This window comes from Piliocolobus tephrosceles, chromosome 1, assembly GCF_002776525.5.
Source record: "Piliocolobus tephrosceles isolate RC106 chromosome 1, ASM277652v3, whole genome shotgun sequence".
NCBI classification, from domain to species: Eukaryota; Metazoa; Chordata; class Mammalia; order Primates; family Cercopithecidae; genus Piliocolobus; species Piliocolobus tephrosceles.
In genome coordinates this window covers 205,687,514-205,707,287 of record NC_045434.1, presented here as the reverse complement: position 1 = coordinate 205,707,287, position 19,774 = coordinate 205,687,514, and the positions used below count along the sequence as shown (strand labels likewise).

The 19,774-nt window shown below is 51.7% G+C and overlaps 2 protein-coding genes across 12 annotated transcripts in view; both read right to left on the bottom strand.

Moving 5' to 3' along the window:
• ATP13A2 (ATPase cation transporting 13A2) overlaps nucleotides 1-7,072 on the bottom strand; it is a 28,071-nt gene extending 20,999 nt beyond the window's left edge. For 6 of the 11 annotated variants that reach the window (XM_026449292.1, XM_026449285.1, XM_026449289.1 and 3 more), the window contains exons 1-3: nucleotides 6,826-7,011; nucleotides 435-529; nucleotides 125-307 (exon numbers count right to left, since the gene is read on the bottom strand). In XM_026449292.1, the coding sequence (XP_026305077.1) occupies nucleotides 125-307; nucleotides 435-529; nucleotides 6,826-6,835 (288 nt within the window). In that variant the 5' untranslated portion in view covers nucleotides 6,836-7,011. Of the gene's footprint in view, nucleotides 1-124; nucleotides 308-434; nucleotides 530-6,825 lie in introns of all 11 variants that reach the window. The other 5 variants (XM_026449283.1, XM_026449287.2, XM_026449291.2 and 2 more) reach the window with 2 other exon arrangements.
• Nucleotides 7,073-12,135: 5,063 nt separating this feature from the next.
• Nucleotides 12,136-19,774, bottom strand: part of SDHB (succinate dehydrogenase complex iron sulfur subunit B) — a 36,291-nt gene continuing 28,652 nt past the window's right edge. The window contains exons 6-8 of the mRNA XM_023219837.2: nucleotides 17,922-18,023; nucleotides 16,559-16,681; nucleotides 12,136-12,361 (exon numbers count right to left, since the gene is read on the bottom strand). Of these exons, the coding sequence (XP_023075605.1) occupies nucleotides 12,284-12,361; nucleotides 16,559-16,681; nucleotides 17,922-18,023 (303 nt within the window). The 3' untranslated portion in view covers nucleotides 12,136-12,283. The remainder of the gene's footprint in view (nucleotides 12,362-16,558; nucleotides 16,682-17,921; nucleotides 18,024-19,774) is intronic.

Here is a 19,774-nt window from a genome sequence, read left to right as displayed (position 1 = left end):
AAAAAAAAAAAAAAAAAAAAAAAAAAAAAAAAGTCAGTGGCCAGGTGGGCACCCAAGCATCCTCCACCCCCCGACCCTGACCCTCACTGCCCTTCTCTAGCCCCAGGTTTGGCCTGACTCTCACCTCTTTGTCTCTTATTTCGATAACGAGTGTTTCTGCGTGGGCCAGGTTGCAGGGCCGGAGCCGCAGCCGCACCCCCCACAGGGGCTTCCAACGGAAGAGCAGCAAAGGGATCCCAGCCATCATCCAGACCACGACGTGATAGCCGATGACCCTCCATGGACTGCCACAGTAGCCGCTGAGCCTCTGCGAACGCAGCGAGAGAGGGCCCAGGTCGGGGTGGGGGCAGGGCTGGGGTAGGAAGCCGGGGTGTCTGGGTGGGCCTAGGCATTCAGCCCCTGCAGCTTTTCCCCACCCCACTCTGCCCACTCACCACGGATGAAACTGAGGAGCTGAGGGGATCTATTGATGTCCCTATCGTCAGGGTCCCATAACCGGTGGGCGTGCTGCCCACGAGAGGGCTGCTGTCTGTGGACAGAAAAGAGAAAGGTCATTTGGGGAGGCGCCTCCTCCTCTTGCTTCCTTAAAAACAATAAACATCAGCCTGGGCGCGGTGGCTCACGCCTGTAATCCCAGCACTCTGGGAGGCCGAGGCGGGTGGATCACTTGAGGTTAGAAGTTCCAGACCAGGCCGGGCGTGGTGGCTCAAGCCTGTAATCCTAGCACTCTGGGAGGCCGAGACGGGCGGATCACGAGGTCAGGAGATCGAGATCATCCTGGCTAACACGGTGAAACCCCGTCTCTACTAAAAATACAAAAAGGTGGCGGGCACCTGTAGTCCCAGCTACTTGGGAGGCTGAGGCAGGAGAATGGTGTAAACCTGGGAGGCGGAGCTTGCAGTGAGCTGAGATCTGGCCACTGCACTCCAGCCTGGGCGACAGAGCGAGACTCCGCCTCAAAAAACAAAACAAAACAAAACAAAAAACAAAAAAAAGAAGTTCGAGACCAACCTGGCTAATATGGTGAAACCCATCTCTACTAAAAATAATAATATTAGCCAGGCGTGGTGGCACGTGCCTGTAATCTCAGCTACTCAGGAGGCTGAGGCAGGGAAAATCACTTGAACCTGGGAGGTGGAGGTTGCAGTGAGGTGAGATCACGCCACTGCACTCCAGCCTGGGCGACAGAGTGAGACTCCATCTCAAAAAACAAAACAAAACAAAACAAAAAACAATAAGCACCTGATCTGATAGAGCCCAAAGCTCATGTCTTACTGTGTCCCTTATCTGGCTCTTTTTTCTATCGGTTCTTACTCACAGTGTTTTTTTTTTTTTTTTTTGAGACGGAGTGTCACTCTGTCTCCCAGGCTAGAGTGCAGTCACATGATCTTGGCTCACTGCAACCTCTGTCTCCCAGGTTGAAGCGATTCTCCTGCCTCAGCCTCCCGAGTAGCTGGGATTACAGGCAGGCACCATCATGCCCAGCTAATTTTTGTTTTTTTGTAGAGATGGGGTTTCACCATGTTGGCCAGGCTGGTCTCGAACTCCAGACCTCAAGTGATCTGCCCACTTTGGCCTCCCAAACTGCTGGGGTTACAGGCGTGAGCCACCATGCTTGGCCAATAGTGTGTTGTTTCCTTGCGTGTGTGGTTCTCTCTGCTATGTATGGCCCAGAATTGGAGAATGGGGCCTGGTCAGTGCCCCAAGACCCCGCGGTGCTCGTGCATCCAGCCATTATCTTTCTTGGAGCTCTGGGTCTCACTTTGCCATCCTCATCCAGTCCCCACCCTGAGGGCAGGGGTCATGGCTGCTTATCTTCATTCGATCCCATGCCCAGCCCAGGTCTGGCAGTGAGGAGATGCAAAGTCCAGCCTGGACTGATAAGAGGTCAGTCCTGCAGGCCTATCTTTACAGATGGGTAAACTGAGACCTGGGGAATGTAATCAGGTGGTTCTATTGTAGATATTCTTTTTTCTTTTTTTTTTTTTTTTGAGATGAAATCTCGCTCTGTCGCCCAGTCTGGAGTACAACGGCATGATCTTGGCTCACTACAACCTCTGCCTCCCAGATTCAAGCGATTCTTCTGCCTCAGCCTCCTGAGTAGCTGGGATTACAGGCACCCGTCACCACACCCAGCTAAGTTTTGTATTTTCAGTAGAGATGGGGTTTCACCATGTTGGTCAGGGTGGTCTGGAACTGCCAACCTCAGGTGATCCACCCACCTCGCCTCCCTGAGTGCTGGGCTGACAGGCTGAGCCACTGCGCCAGGCCACAGATATTTTTTTCACTCCTCCCTCCTGTGCTGTAGAGCTGTGGCCTTAGCAGGGCAGGCAGCCAGTGGATGTTCTGGGGTTCCAGAGTGGGTAAAGCTCACCACTCCCGCCCTTGGACAGCCTCTGTCAGGGTTTATCTACGGTCCTAGACCACCTGGAGCACCCTTTTACACATGCAGATGCCGGGGCCCTCCCCAGACTGGCTGGATCAACTCCTCAGGCTGGGGCAGGGGTGGCGCTGGGCATCTGTGGTTTCATAGGAGCCTCTGGAGAAGTTCACTGAGCAGGCTGGGAAAGTTGGGCGGGTGCGGGGAAGGCTGCTGATTTTCTGGACTCCCTCCTCCATCCCCCAGTCTGAGTCCTTCTAAAATTTCTACCCAGAGTCCAGAGTGCCCCAGGCAGCTGCTGTGGACACAGTACCCCCAGCCTCTGAACAGCCCCATCCCCAAGCACTCTGGCTTCAAGACTCCTAGAGGGCTCACTGTGCACAGGGTCACCTTGCCCTGGCTCTCTTTACATGGCGAACGTATTGACCCTGCCAGGTAACCTCGGTTGTGATCTCCTTTCATTAATTAATTAATTTATTTATTTTTCACTCTTGTAGCCTCGGCCTCCCAAAGTGCTGGCATTACACGCATGAGCCACCAGGCCCAGCTTACAGTTTTCAGTGTATAAGTATTTTTTTGAGAGACAGTCTCTCTCTGTCACCCAGGCTGGAGTGCAGTGTTGCAATCATAGCTCACTGCAGCCTTGACCTCCCAGGCTCAAGCAATTCTCCCACCTCAGCCTCCAAATAGCTGGGACTACAGGCACAGACCACCACGCCCAGCTAACTTTTTTTTGTAGAGATGGTGTTCTGTCTTTTTGCCCATCATTTGTTCCTAAGAATTTCTTTTTTGATGCTGTGTTTCATACAGCAAGTGCCTTTGCCTCTCTGGGCTTCCATTTCTCATCTCTAGGATGATAGTCCCAAAGCATCCAGCACACAGGGAGGCAGAAGCTGGCTTGGCCCAGGCATTTGAAGTTCCTTGGGGGGGTTGCCTGGAGAGGTGAGCAGGACCCGGCTCCCCGGCCAGGGGCGCGTGGCTTCTGCTCATCCATTTCCCAGGCTCTCTTCTCCTTTCACATCACCGCGCTGTCTGAAGCCCTGGCTGCCCCACGGCTCCCTAGGCCCATTCAACAGTTGCTCCTTGTACCTTAAAACCCTCAGGCCAGCCAGGTGCAGTGGCTCACGCCTGTAATCCCAGCTCTTTGAGAGCCTGAGGCGGGTGGATCACAAGGTCAGGAGATCGAGACTAGCTGAGACCATCCTGGCTAACACGGTGAAACCCTGTCTCTACTAAAAATACAAAAATTTGTATTGGTGGTGGCGGGCGCCTGTGGTCCCAGCTACTTGGGAGGCTGAGGTGGGAGAATGGCGTGAACCCGGAAGGCGGAGCTTGCAGTGAGCTGAGATTATGCCACTGCACTCCAGCCTGGGTGACAGACAGAGCGAGACTCAAAAACAAAAACAAAAACAAACCCTCAGGCCAACAGCCCAGCGGGCTCAGGGATGGGAAAGGAGCCATCACTGTGGTGCTGATTTGATTTCCTCCCGCACCAACCCACAAGGTGAGCTCCCTTACCCAGTTTGACAAACGAGAGCCCTGAGCCTCTGGGGCAGCTGCCCTCAGACTTGTCTCAAAGCTAGAACAGGGCAGACCTTACTCCCAGGTCCTCTCTGCCCAGCACACCTACTCCTGACATTCCCATCAGCATCAGGCTCATGTGGGTGTCACTGCCCTGCCTGCTCACACAGTACCTGCCATGTGCTGGGGGGTCAGGAAACACTGACTGCCTGAATGAATGAATGTCCGTCTCATGGACACAACAGAGCTTGAAGGCAAAGGTGCTGGGAGTGGGGTGGGAGGGGCTTGAGCCTCTTCCTTTTTTTTTTTTTTTTTTTTTAAAAGAGGGTCGGCCGGGCGTGGTGGCTCAAGCCTGTAATCCCAGCACTTTGGGAGGCCGAGACGGGCGGATCACGAAGTCAGGAGATCGAGACCATCCTGGCTGACACGGTGAAACCCTGTCTCTACTAAAAAATACAAAAAACTAGCCGGGCAAGGTGGCAGGCGCCTGTAGTCCCAGCTACTCGGGAGGCTGAGGCAGGAGAATGGCGTAAACCCGGGAGGCGGAGCTTGCAGTGAGCTGAGATCCGGCCATTGCACTCCAGCCTGGGCGACAGAGCGAGACACCGTCTCAAAAAAAAAAAAAAAAAAAAGAGGCAGGGTCTCACTCTGTCACCTAGGCTGCTGGGGCACAGTGGCACGATCCTAGCTCACTGCAGCCTTGATTTCCTGGGCTAAAGGAGGTCCTCCTGCCTCAGCCTCCCAGGTAGCTGGCACTATAGGCAGGTGCCACTGCACCTGGCTAATTTTTTTTTAGTAGGGACAGGGTCTCATTTTGTTCCCCAGGCTCATCTTGAACTCCTGGCCTCATGCGATGCTCCTACCTCAGCCTCCCAAAGTGCTGGGATTACAGGTTTGAGCCACCAGGCCCAGCCTCCAGACTCTTTATGAACAAAAGGTTCTTCATAAAGAGGGTGGAGTCCCCAGTATGTAAACAGCAGTCCCCCTGGGAAGTTCTTCCTCATATCAATCGTTTGACTGTCACTTCACAATGACACTCTCTCAGTCAACCTTGGCAAGGAGGAGAAGGGGTACGGAACTTGAGGGAGGAAGTCACTGCTGTGGAAACCTCCAGAGCCCCTCCCTGCAAGGATCATGCCCAGGGCACTCTCTCCTGCAGTACATCTGTTTATCCCCAGCCACAGCCCAGTCTCCCCAGGGCTGCTGCGGGAGGGTATCCGAACACTCACCAGCTCAGACCAGCCCAGAACAGGCACCCACAGGCTGTGTGGGGGGCGAGAGCACCTTCATGATGGCATTGCTCTTCTTTTTTTTGAGATGGAGTCTCCCCGTCTCCCAGGCTGGAGGGCAGTGGCGAGATCTCGGCTCACTGCACCCTCTGCCTCCCAGGTTCAAGCGATTCTCCTGCCTCAGCTTTCTGAAGTAGCTGAGACTACAGGCACACGCCACCACACTCAGCTAATTTTTGTATTTTTAGTAGATATGGGGTTTTGCCATGTTGGCCAGGCTGGTCTTGAACTCCTGACCTCAAGTAATCTGCCCGCCTCGGCCTCCCAAAGTGCTGGGATTACAGGCATGAGCCACCGTGCCTGGCCTGTCATTGCTCTTCTGATTAACAGCAACTCCCATGGAGCGCTCACCATGCCCTGTGGAAGCCCTTCAGTGTGTAACTCAATGAAGCTTCACACACAACCCTCTGGGGTGGTGACTATGATTATCCCCATTGTACACTGGGGAAACTGAGGAACAGCATGTGAATCCCTTGTCCAGCGTCATACAGTTTGAAAGAGGAGAAGCTGGAAATGAGTGTGTCTGAATGAGCACATTCCTCCTTATGACCATTCCATGAAAAGTACAGATTAGGATTCTCATTTAAAATGAGGCTCAGAGAAGCGGATTAACAAGCACAAAGTCACACAGCTATGAGCGGCCAAGACTGGACTTGAACCTGGTCTGAGGTCACAGCCCCGGGGCAATGTCACCAGCACTGTGGAGCGGAGGGGCTAGAGCCATTTGGGACCTCTTATTTCCTGCGGAAGCCTCGGCTTCCTGCTGGTGACCTGGCAGCAGCCCAGGGCGGCTGCCTCCTCCGGGGCTGTGGTTTCTGTCTTCTGCCAGGCTGGGGCGGGAGTGTGTGTGAACCGTCTTCCCATCTTTGGATCCGGATTCTAGGGGACGTCTTTCCTCATTCTTTCCCCTCCCTCGCCAGGGGTGCACTCTAGGCTGTGGGGCTGGAGGCTGAGTGACAGACACTGAGATGAGACTTTTCTGGATAGAGGAGGGTGACTGGCCCCATTCCCAGCAGGTGGGATTTAAATTAGACCCTGGAGGAGTGGGCGTAGGACATCTGGCCCGGGATGGGTCGCATGGAGGGTGTGGTCCTTGGTCCTGGGTGTGACGGCTTTTCTCTGGGGGCCTGAGGCGGGGGTTCAGGAGTGGTGCTGTGGCCCAGGACATCTACCCAGAAAATGCAGTCCCGGCTTCCCCAACCCCATTCATTCATTCAGCCCAGAAGGGTTGCCCAGAGGCCCGAGGATGCAGCCGCCTCCCCGACCTGGACATCCGTCACTCGGGGTGAGATCCAATTAAGAGGACGTGGGGTGGCCTCCCCGTCCCCGCACGGCCCCAGGACCCTCTTGCACAAGCGCCCAGCTTCCAATTCCGCGGCTGTGGGGTGCAGGGGAGGGGAGGGACCGGCTGTGCGCGTCGACGCCATCCCCGGCCTCGGCGTCTCTGGGAAGAAACCGGGGCCGAGTCCCCGTCAAAAGGGAGGGGACGGCCCAGGATCCTAGCCCAGGGCCCGCTCCCTGGGCTCGCGACCCCGCGGTGGGGGGCGTCACCTCCCCCTTTCCCTTGAAGGGGCGACGACTACGGGCGGGCCGGGGACCGCACAGGGCTCGGGCCGACCCGGGCTCCGCACTCACCTGCGCTCATGCCGGCTCCTCGCGCTCATCGCCGGCCCCGGCGCTGCGGCCCTCGGCCTGGGCCCCGGCGTGCGCAAGGCCCTGGGCAGGGGCGCGGTCCGGGCGGCCCGGGGCGGGGGACGCTAGGCTGGCGCGGGGCTGGAGCTGGGCTGGCGCGGGCGGGGCACCTGGGCTACCAGGCTCTGCGCGGCTCCGACACTGCCGCAGTCCCTCCGTGCGCGCCGCAAGCCCCGCCCGGCCTTCTGCGGCCCTCTGCGGCCCTCGCCACGCCCGCGCCCGGGATGCCGGGACTTGTAGTCCCCGCCGGCTCCTCGGCACACACCGGGGGCGGGGCGACCTGAGACACACACCTCACGGAGGCAGCCCCCTGCATGTCCCGGTGGCTAGGGACTGTGCGTGCTGGTCCAGCTCTCCATGTCTTCCAGGCCATGCGACCGTGAGCAAGTCACTGATCCTCTCTGGCCCTCTTTTCCCAACTTGTAAGATAGCAATGCCTGCTTCACAGAGTACTGCTGCGAGGATCACACAAGTAAATGCGTGTCGACTGGGTGTGGTGGCGCATGCCTGTAATCCCAGCTACTCGGGAAACTGAGGCAGGAGAATCGCTTGAACCCAGGAGGTGGAGGTTGCTGTGAGCCGGGATCGTGCCATTGCACTCCAGCATGGGCAAAAAGAGGGAAACTCCGTCTCAAAAAAAAAAAAAAGAAAAAGAAAAAATGCGTATCAAGCACTTGAGACAGTGCCTGATGCTGCTTGATGAATGCAGAGAAGGAAGCCACACCTGCCCAGAGATTCACAGGGTCAGATGTGCCTCCACAGAGACCCAGGGAGAGTCTGCCATGATGCACTGGAGGCCTTGAAATGCCAGAGAAAGAGAAGCCTCACAGCGTGACCTGTAGACACACCTGCACTGAGGGGATTCATGGAGACCCCGAAAGGCACCAGAGATGTCATACCTGTGTGCAGCATTTATCCTGCTACCCCACAGTGACGGGCACTGGCATAGTGCTCCCTGTCTCCAGGACCTCTGGACAGAGGAGCTCCAAAGGGGAGAGTGGATCTGTGAGATCCCAGGGCAAACAAGGGAGGGTTCACGTTAGGGCCAAGGATAGACTTGGGCAGGATCACCAGTCATTGTCCAGGATGAACTTATGGAGTGCCAGCACCGCTCTAGGAGCCAGGAATGTGCGAATGAACAAAACAGAGATGCCCTTGTTCCTGCGGAGGCTGCTGTCTACTGAGAAGTAGCCCTAGTCAAGGAAAGGAAAACTCCAAGGATCCCTATTGTGGAAGGGGCCGGAAGGAGACACAGCTGTGATGGTGGTGAGGGTGTGGGTAGGGGATAGACCCCAGGAGGGAAAGCAGCACCTGATTCATAGCAAGATCCCAGTGACTATTTGGTACAGGAATACGCATTGGCAAGACTTGCTGGTGGATAGGATGTGGGGGTGCAGGAATGTGTGGAATTCAAGATGCTTCTCAGGGTTTTGGCCTGAGCAGCTGGGTGCCAGTGGAGCCATTTACTCAGTTGGGGCAGGCTGCCCGAGCCAGCCGGTTGGGGGCCATTCCTGTTGACCACCTGGGGCGTGGGACTGGCTTCCTTGGGCCAGGTGACAAGAGTTGTTTCATCTTCCGGTGACACTTCCAGGGGAGGCAGGCTGCTTAACTTTTCAGAACTCCCATGTCCTCCCCCAGGGCTTAGCTCAATTTCTGGCAGGAACCCAGCCCCCAGGGCAGCAGGAAGGCTGGGTTTGGAAATGGCTAGCCCAGGTGGCCTTGGCAAGAGGTAGTATGGTATGGTGGCAAAGGGCTGGGCTCTGGCATCAGAAAGACATGGATGCGTGAGTTGCTTTCTAGCTGTGTTTGAGCTTTAAAACGTCACTTTCCCTCTCTAAGCCTCTCCCCCCCACCTACAAAATGGAAGTCATAGAGAGGATGAAATGAGATGACAGAACTTGGTAGAAGCCAGCTGCTTGCTTTAGATCCTGGCACTGGATGAGAGGCTTCAGAAAAGCAGAGGGGCCAGGTATGGTGGCTTATGCCTATAATCCTGGCACTTTGAGAGGCTGAGGCGGGTGGATCACCTGAGGTCAGGAGTCCAAGACCAGCCTGGCTGATGAGGCAAAACCCCACCTTTACTAAAAATACAAAAATGAGCCAGGTGTGGTGGTGCACGCCTGTAATCCCAGCTACTCAGGAGGCTGAGGCAGGAGAATTGCTTGAACCCGGGAGGCAGAGGTTGCAGTGAGCCTACTGTACTGCAGCCTGGGCGACAGAGTGAGACTCCCTCTAAAAAATAAAAAATAAAAATAAAATAAAAATAAATAAATAAAAAAGCAGAGCACTTGGGGACTGCATGGGAGACTGCCTTGCAAGGGTGCCCCCTTCATTCTTTTTATTGCTAAGGCTGCTTGGCCTTAAAGGGGCTCTATTCCCTGAGCCAGCTGGGAAGGAGCCACACCTGCAGCTTGTCTCGTCTCCTTAATGAGGCAGGAGGCCAGAGGAAGCTTCCTTCCAAACCACAGAGGATGTGGGAGGCCCTGCCATCTGCTTGGGGTTACCTTTAGGGAAGTGGCTCTCGGTGTGTGGTCATTGAGGAGGTCTGTGACCCAGATTGTCTTCCCGGATAACTGTGTCTGAAATTTCCAGTCCCACATGGGCGAGAACCGACTGAACAGTTTCCCTTCTAGGCTGTGGCTCTCTTGGGAGCCCACGCAGAGGGCATGATAGGCCTGGTCCCAGTGGCAAAAAGCTTGAGAAATCACTAATTTGGGCCAGTCTATTTCCAGAGCATTGTTTTACTTTTCGATTTCTCTAGTTTCACCAGATTTTTGCAACAAAAGAGGATTTTTTTCACCTAGTAAATCCTGTTGCTAAGATTATGGCTATCTAGACACACAGTAAAGTGGGGTTACAGTTTTTTCTTTTTTTTTTTGTTTTTGAGACAGGGTCTCTCTCTGCCTACCAGATTGGAGTGCAGTGGCGTGATCTCAGCTCACTGCAGCCTCGACCTTCTGGGCTCAAGTGATCCTCCCACCTCAGCCTTCTGAGTAGCTGGGACTACAGTTGAGCACTACCACGCCCAGCTGATTTTTCTGTTTGTAGAGATGGAGGTTTGCCGTGTTACCCAGGCTGGTCTCGAACTCCTGGGTTTCAGAGATCCACCTCGGTCTCCCAAAGTGCTGGGATTACAGGAGTGAGCCAGTCACTGTGCCCGGCTGAGTTTCAGCACTTTGTATGGTAGTTATCCTGGGGCCAGGAAGGGAAGGGGCCTGAAGAGAATTTGATAGAGGCTGATAGAAAGCCATTAGGTCTGAGCTGGGGAACAGAAGCTATCCACAGACATGGCCCGTAGTTCAGGTTCCACTGTCTTTCAAGAAGCCAGCTGCACTCCACAATCTCAGGCTTCAACGCCACAGGGCCGTGTACCATGTGTCTCACTGAGATAGTCAAGAATTCCAAGATGCTGTAGTGAGGGGTACATGGCCCTGTTCTCAAAATTTCTGATGTTTGTTCCTTTTTCCTTTGTGACCTTGGCTCCTAGGTGGCAGGAGGGAACAAATCTTGTTCATCCTTGTCCCCAGCACCTCACCTTCCATAATGCCTGGACAATGCTTGTTGAATCAACCCCTTTTAAGCCAGAAAATGCTCATTAAGGCTCATTCTCGGTGAGTCACACGTTTTCTCAGCTGCTTGCCTCAGGATGCATGAAGCTTTTGTTTTCCAGATGATCCCGAGGTTTCCAGCTACAACTTAAAAAAGCACCCTTGGGTGAAAAGGTGAATAGGGACCACCCGAATGTGCCTTAGTAGGGGAATGGTTAAGTAAGGGCACACCCATGCCACAGTGCTCTTAAGCTGTAGTTCCAAAAATTTTTACATACACATACACACAGATTAAGGTAGGTCTTTATTAGCACTGAAGTCCCTTCTATGTGAGGTAAAAATAGAAAGCTGCTGGCAGACTACAGGGTACCCTATTTTTCTTTAAATCTTGAATAGGTTAAAAAAAAAAAAAGACAGGGTCTCACTATGTTGGCCTGGTTGATCTTGAAGTCCTGGCCTTAAGCAATCCTCCCACCTTGGCCTCCCAAAGTGCTAGGATTACAAGTGTAAACCACTGTGCCAAGCTTTTTTTTTTTTTTTTTAAGGGATGGGGTCTCACTATGTTGCCCAGGCTGGAGTGCAGTAGCTATTCACAGGCACAATCATGGCAAACCATAGCCTGAACCTCTTGGGCTCACGCTATGCTCCCGCCCCAGCCTCCCGAGTAGCTGGGATTAGGGGCACACGCCACAGCTCCTGGCTCTACGGTGCCTTACTTTTGAAGGGAGAAAGTTTTAAATATGCTGCCTATCTGTAATAACGTAGGGTGTGGAAGGAAATGTCTAAGTTGTCAACAGGGGATGAGTTTGGAGGAGCTTCCATTTTTACTTTCCCCCTTTCCCCTTTTTTGCATTGCTTTTTTGTTTTGTGGAGACAGGGTCTCACTCCGTTGCTCAGACTGGAGTGCAGTTGTGTGATCTCAGTCACCACAACCTCCACCTCCCAGGCTCAAGTGATTCTTCTGCCTCAGCCTCCCAAGTAGCTGGGATTACAGGTACGTGCCACCACTGCCCGACTAATTTGTCTATTTTTAGTAGAGACAGAGTTTCACCATGTTGGCCAGGTTGGTCTCGAACTCCTCACCTCAAATGATCCACCTGCCTCAGCCCCCCAAAGTGCTGGGATTACAGGCGTGAGCCACCACACCCGGCTGTGCAGTGAGCCTCCCAGCCAAGGCAGCGGTGCTGTGGAGTTCATGTTTGCAGTGAGAAGCCCCACGAGGTCCTTTGTGGAACTAACTGGATTCACAGCTGATCAGGGTCATTGCTCTGTGCTGGAGGAATCTCAAACCTGGCCTCACTAACGCATCTAAAGACTTACCAAGATTTAGTTTTCAGTAATTCTGGTACTGAAAACTATAGAAACTGGGATGACATAGAACACTAACACTGAGTGTTCAGAGGAATTGCCAGGCATTCTCATACCAGATGAAGTAGGCACAATTATGGATCCCATTTGCAGATGGGCAAATGGAGCAGCATAGAGGTGAAGGAACTTGTCCAAGGTTGTCCAGTTGGTGAGCGGCAAAGCTGGGAACAAGCCGCAGGCCCTGTCTGATGTCAGTTCCACGCCTCATCACTTCCTTCTTGCTAGGGTACCCCACCCCTGCTCAGCTCTGGAGCCCTGTCCATCTCTCCAAGGACAGGGACTCCTGGCACCTTCACATTCTTCTGCAGCAAGTAAAGGAACAGGGTTCTTTTTTTTGTTAATAAAGTAGAATAACATTTATTTCTTAAAATTTTTATTATATATGCTGTATTCATGGAAAACCAAGATCTTTAAAGGAACTCAAATTAGATATAAATTATGTTCAGCTCTGAGCTGGTTTTAAGTCATGTTTAGCATGGAAATAGTTAAACTGAAGCTTTCTTCTCCTTATAGGTTGCCATCATTTTCTTGATTTCCGCAATAGCTTTCCCTGGATTCAGACCCTTTAAAAAAGAGAAGAGAATCAATAACAAATGGTAACTGAAACTGAATGGGAAAACCCAAGATCTTGGGTGAAACTCCTTCCTCAGCTAGTTCAGTGTCAAAGCAAAGTGAATGCAAATCAAGTCCCTCAAAATCACAGGGGTTGGGCTAAGGGTGCTCTTCTACCTAACAGGCAAACAGGCCCAGGGCAGAGCTGCACTCTCTGACTGCTCAAAGACACCCAGGATAGTGTCTCTTCTAGGACTACAGGCCAATGTCAAAATCAGCCAGATATCTCTAAATCTTTTACATCATCACCATTATTATTAAATCGGCAGCAGCAGAAATCAGCATATATCAGCTCTCAAAGGTACGTGGAAGAAATGACCCTATTAACCCTTTGTAAAACCAGGATGAGTTCAACTGGCCAATACCATTGGTGTTAGCTGCAGTTTGCCCCTACAGCTGTTAACATCTGCTTTGCAAGAGGCATAATAATTAAACCCACTGAATGTCACCCTCATTGAAGCAGAAAGGGAGACAAGCAAGTACTTGGTAAAATGAGACAAGGTCTTATCTGACGTTAGTGAAGGCTTCCCTCATTTTAGAAGGATAAGTCTACCCCCCTAAAGTGTTGTGGAAAGAAAGAAGAAAAGGAAACAAAGAAAAGAGATCTTGAGAGAAGAAGAGAAAGAAGATACTTTTTTTTTTTTTTTTTTGACAGGGTCTTGCTCTGTCACCCAGGCTGAAGTGTGATCATAGTTCACTGTGGCCTGGAACTCCTGGCTCAAGTGATCTTCCGGCCTCAGCCTCCCAAGTAGCTAAAACTACAGGTGCATGCCACCACATCTGGCTAATTAAACAAATTTTTTGGCCGGGCGCGGTGGCTCAAACCTGTAATCCCAGCACTTTGGGAGGCCGAGACGGGCGGATCATGAGGTCAGGAGATCGAGACCATCCTGGCTAACACGGTGAAACCCCGTCTCTACTAAAATAATATAAAAAAAAAACTAGCTGGGCGAGGTGGTGGGCGCCTGTAGTCCCTGCTACTCGGGAGGCCGAGGCAGGAGAATGGCGTGAACCCGGGAGGCGGAGCTTGCAGTGAGCCGAGATCCGGCCACTGCACTCCAGCCTGGGCGACAGAGTGAGACTCCGTCTCAAAAAAAAAAAAAAAAAAAAAAAAAAAAAAAAAAAAAAATAAATAAAAACTTTTTTTTGTAGAGATAGAATCTCACTATATTGTCTAGACTGGTCAAAAAGACACACTTCATATACTGACATGGGATAATCTCCAAAATACAATGAGTGAAAAAATACAGGTAAGTGTGATATAAAAAAGGCAGAAGAGGACACATACGCATTTGTGTGCAGCATAAAATACCTCTGAAGTTCACACAAGAATCTGACTTCTAGGGAGGTGGCTGGGTGGAGTGGGAGGGAGACTTTTCACTGTATAGCCTTCTCAATCTGGAACCACCTATTTCCAGTCCCCACAGGGTCAGTAAGGTGTTTAGACTTAGAAGGTGGTACATACCCAATCCATGCAGGAAGAAAGAACACTGGATGGGGAGGCAGATGGTCTAACTCTAGTCCTACCTTCCCACTGACCTGACAGTGATCTTGGGTGAGTCACTCCCCTCCCTACCTGGGGCTCAATTTCCCCATCTTTACAAGGGGGTTAAACTTGATGGTTCTCAAGTCCCTTCCAGTTTCATGATCGGCCTATGTCTATGTTTCAGTCCCAACTTCCAGCCGTTTTATAGAAGGGAGGGCAAGGCACAGAGAACCTGTTCTTGGCTGTCTCATTGTCTGCTGCACCCATCCCCTCCATGCACAGGTTTGTGACCAGGAATGCACCTTAGAGTCACTTGCAGAGCTTCTGAAGAAGTACACAGCCAGGCCCCACCACTGAAGATGCCGTCTCTGTCTCAGACAAGCTCAGTATTCATGTTTTTAAAAAAATAACAGAAGGTGACATTTATTGAGTGTTTACTCTATGCCGGGCACTGTTCCAAGCGCTTTCATAGCATAACTTGCCTCAGAGGTCAGTAGCTATTCACAGGCGCAACCATGGCAAACCACAGTCCTGGGGACAGGACCCAGATGGAAGCCCAGGCAATAGCGGGGAGCTGGAGCCTGGGGGCTCCCCTGGCGAGGCCACTGGAAACACAGAGGGTTTCCAGGCAAAAAAATCACAAGTGAATTCTACAGCTTGGATTTGATGTTTTCAAATACATGATGTAATCTTTTTTTTTACTGGTAACTGGCCACCCTACAGTTTTCCACCTTGCTGTCCACTGACTCACTACAACTTTTAAGTGAAATCACTCGCCCACAGTCTTTGCTCAGAAGGCAGCCATGTTCTGAACCACACAGCCCTGGCCCTTCCCTGCTCACTGGGCAAGGCTGACTGGACCAGGGCTCACACCTGCTATGGTTTGAATGTGTCCCTGAAAGCTCATGTGTTGAAAACCTAATCCCCACTGCAACGGTATTGAGAGGTGGGATCTTTCAGAGGTGATTAGGTTATGGCGGCTCTGCCCTCACCAATGGATGGCCATTATCATAGGAGTAGGTTCCCAAAAAGGATGAGTTTGGATTAGCCAGGTGTGGTGTGTGCCTGTAGTCCCAGCTACTCAGGAGGTAGGAGGATCACTTAAGGCCAGGAGTTCCAGGCAGAAGTGAGCTATGATTGCGCCACTGCACCCCAGCCTGGGCAACAGAGACCCTGTCTTTAAAAAAAAAAAAAAAAGGGATTAGAAGGGCTGGGCATAGTGGCTCACGCCTGTAATCCCAGCGCTTTGGGAGGCCAAGGTGGGCAGATCACCTGAGGTCGGGAGTTCGAGATCAGCCTGACCAACATAGAGAAACCTCATCTCTACTAAAAATACAAAATTAGCCGGGCATGAGTGGGGAATGCCTGTAATCCCAGCTACTCGGGAGGCTAAGGCAGGAGATCGCTTGAACCTGGGAGGCGGAGGTTGTGGTGAGCCGAGATCGTGCCATTGCACTCCAGCCTCGGCAACAAGAGTGAAACTCCGTCTCAAAAAAAAGGATGAGCTTGGGCTCCCTTTCTCTTGCCCTTCTGCCTTTTGCCATGGGGTAATACAGCATGAAGGTTCCTGTCAGATGCCGGTACCAGCCTCTAGAACTGTGTGTCAAATAAACTTTTTTTTTTTTTTTTTTTTTGAGACGGAATCTCGCTTTGTCGCCCAGGCTGGAGTGCAGTGACCGGATCTCGGCTCACTGCAAGCTCCGCCTCCCGGGTTTACGCCATTCTCCTGCCTCAGCCTCCCCAGTAGCTGGGACTATAGGCACCCGCCACCATGCCCGGCCAGTTTTTTGTATTTTTTTAGTAGAGACGGGGTTTTACCGTGTTAGCCAGGATGGTCTCGATCTCCTGACCTCATGATCTGCCCGTCTCGGCCTCCCAAAGTGCTGGGATTACAGGCTTGAGCCACTGCGCCTGGCCATACACTTCTTTATAAATTACCCAGTCTGTGAAATTCTGTGATAGTACCACAAAACAGACTGAGACAGAACCTGGCCAAAGGGCAGCCAGTCTGTAGCCAGCTGTGGCCTCTGATGTGCAGGCATGAGAAGCTGAGCTGGGCCAATGTGACACCCTCTTGGGAACCTGTGCTGAGAAGTGCTGGGAGCAGATGGCAGGTGGCTGAAGCTGGAAGTGTGCTGGGAGGCAGAATCCAGGCCAGAGAGAGCCAAAAGCAGCAGCAAATGCAAGCAGGAAGGGGAATGAAAGCCAGAGCTTTGAGTGAGAGAAAACCTCCACAGAGCTGAAGGAAAGAACAGGCTGCTGGAGAGCAGAGCAGATTAGCAGCCGACACTGCAAGAAAGAGATGGAGAAGAAATGTAGTCCTCACAGCTGCCCGCATTCCGATGGCTTTTGCTTTCTGTTTCCTATGAAGTCAGGCTGAACGCAGGTACCTGCTCATGGGTTCCTGTGCATTCTTAACGCCCACAATGTCCCTGTGTAGCCCACAAATAAAGCCTGCTCCTCAGGTGGCCCGAGTCAGTCTACTCCTTGCAACTAAGAGCCAAACTAGCCCCTAGGTTCACACTGAAGGGACAGGCACATGCTGCTCCCTTTTCATCTCAAGTGACTAGGGTTGCTCTCCACCAATTGCCTCTTTGTGGGCACATGCTACCTCTGGCATGTCAGCTCTGAGGCAGAGCTGAGGGTCACCAGCCCTGTGTACCTTAGGACAGGTCCTTGTGCAGTTCATGATGGTGTGGCAGCGGTATAGAGAGAACGGGTCCTGCAGCTTGGCCAGGCGCTCCTCTGTGAAGTCGTCTCTGGAGTCAATCATCCAGCGATAGGCCTGGAAAACCAGGGACTGATTAGCTGAGCTGCCATCAATAGGCCAAAGCGGTACCCTGGCTCAACTCAAAGCTCTGGGAGTGCAGAGGAAAGGGAATTCACTCAGCTTAGATGCCTCATCTCCACACTCTAATTCTTGTCCATCTTTCAAGGAAAGGTTCCCAACACGTGTAGCTCCACTTGACTAATGGTCCCTGCAAACCTTTGATCCATACTGCACCTGGTACGCGGGTGCTTCATTATACACACTGGGCATCATCTCCCAATTATTTCATGTTGCTCAATAGCTTCCTACCCAGCTTATAATTTGGTGAAGGCAGGGACTATATCATATAACCCTCTTATCTGTCTTTATGGCACCTACCCATGCTGGACTGGCTGTCTCTGAGTAAAGGAATGATTTAACAGACCTGTCTACAGATAGGATTTGTCCCACTTAACGATTCTTTGAATTAGCACAGCCCTCCCAGCAGCCTGAATCAGAAGCTGAAACGAATTAATCACATGACCATGGACCTGCTCTAGCAGTGTTACTTAGAGGACCTCTACATCCCCAACAACTCGGAGCAGCTGGTAAAGTGACAAGTGTGAGCGTACTTCATTATTCAATCTTTACATGGCTGGGAATCAATACTGCTCATGTGGTCACACAAACCTGTAACTTCTCTTTCTGTGGGAAAATGAGAAAGAGAAGTTGGTTTTTGAGTTGCTTACACTATGAAAAGCACACATCTAAAAAAGCACAAGCTTTCTGGGAACAAAGACAGTGACTTTCTTTGCAGTGAACACCAATACTATTTTCTTTCTAGGCAACCCCTAAATCCAGGCTTTCATTAGCTGGGAAATAGCTTCCAATCTCATAGCTGGGCAGTTGCCCTTCAAAGACATTGCTTTCTCCCCTGCTTGCACACTACAAATCTTACATTACAAATCCTATGAGAGGCAGACAGGGAGCCTCTGAATACCAGGCATATGGAAATACATTTGAAACATCTGCAAGGCATGGTTTGCCACCCCTTGGGGTGACTCTTACTGCACTGAAACAAAGGCAATTTGCAGACAAGGCCCCAGATTTACCGAAAGCAAGTGAATGCAATACAACCAATTACCCTGTTTGGACTGGATGGCAATGAAGGAAACCAGGCCCCTCAGAATGGCTGGCTTACAGCAATCTATTGTCCTCTTGGACTTCTGGATGCTTCAATATCAATTTCTCTTAAAGCAATAAAGGAGAACCTCACCTGCATAAGAACTGCAGGCCCCAGATATTTGTCTCCGTTCCACCAATAGCTGGGGCAGCTGGTGCTACAGCAGGCACAGAGAATGCACTCGTAGAGCCCGTCCTGTACGGGGAGAAAGGAGAGGCAGGAGCTTGTGAGGGGAGAGACTCTGCTATGTCTTCAGCTGATTAAATGCGACCTTTGGGGTCAGTGCATGAATAAAGTGCCTACTTGCATGTGAATTTTCTTGGCAAAATCCAAGGTGTGATTTGCAGATATTTAGCAGATTAATAAAGATCTTGCAAGTGAAATGTAAACATCTGCCCAGGGTTTTTTTTTTTTTTTTTTTGAGACGGAGTCTCGCTCTGTCGCCCAAACTGGAGTGCAGTGGCCGGATCTCAGCTCACTGCAAGCTCCGCCTTTCGGGTTCACGCCATTCTCCTGCCTCAGCCTCCCGAGTAGCTGGGACTACAGGCGCCCGCCACCTCGCCCGGCTAGTTTTTTTTTTTTTTTGGTATTTTTAGTAGAGACGGGGTTTCACCGGGTTAGCCAGGATGGTCTTGATCTCCTGACCTCGTGATCCGCCCGTCTCGGCCTCCCAAAGTGCTAGGATTACAGGCTTGAGCCACCGCGCCCGGCCCTGCCCAGGGTTCTTAAGTCCACGTGTAGTGCACTTTCCCTTCAATAAACAAGAACCTCTCACTTGTCTAAAAAAGAAATAGAAAACAAGAACACAAAAACAACTCCCATCAATTCCAACTTCCTGGAATGCAGTCAAGAGGGGAGAGATTCAAAAGCCTGGGGGCTGAAACAGAAGAAGTCTATAGCTGCTTCTGCCCTGGGCTCAGCAGAAGGGCCCTCAGGTTTTCACTGGAAACCTCAACATCATCCCCAGTGACTACCACTGCCAATCCTGACGGAGAGCCCTGTGCCTTACACGCTTTCCTCAACTGATCATCACAGTAATCCTGTGAGGTGAGTCCAGCAAGCTCCACTTACAGGTAAAGACCAAGGCACAGAGAGTGAGTTAGGCCATGTGCCCAGGGACGTGCCACCGTAGGCAGCAGAATCAGGATGTGGCCCCGACAGCTGGCTCTGGCTTCCTGCACTTTCACACCTGCCACACTGGCTCAATCTGCCCAACAAGTCCGAAACACAAACCGGGCTTTCTGAGTTTGGAAACAACAGAAATGGATTAAAAGCAGCAAAACAAAAGGGGCCTACTGACACCTGAGGTGACAGTTGAGAACAGATGAGACAGAACCGATAGTTGTGACTGAACCATGAGTCTTCAACCAAATCTATTTGGTTCAGCTGTTCAGACGGCTGGTGGGAGTGTCAACTGGCCCCACTGGTCTAGAAGGCATAAGGTCATAGGATTAGGGGTCTTTAGACTAGTCATATTCTTTAACCCACTCCTAGAAAAATCTGTAATAAGAAATTAGAATGTTTTGGGGCAGAACTTGAAGGATAAAGATGTTAATCTAGCCTTATTCTTTTTTTTTTTGAGACGGAGTCTTGCTCTGTCGCCCGAGCTGGAGTGCAGTGGCCAGATCTCAGCTCACTGCAAGCTCCGCCTCCCGGGTTTACGCCATTCTCCTGCCTCAGCCTCCTGAGTAGCTGGGACTACAGGCGCCCGCCACCTCGCCCGGCTAGTTTTTTGTATTTTTAGTAGAGACGGGGTTTCACCGTGTTAGCCAGGATGGTCTCGATCTCCTGACCTCATGATCCGCCCGTCTCGGCCTCCCAAAGTGCTGGGATTACAGGCTTGAGCCACCGCGCCCGGCTAGACTAGTCATATTCTTTAACCCACTCCTAGAAAAATCTGTAATAAGAAATTAGAATGTTTTGGGGCAGAACTTGAAGGATAAAGA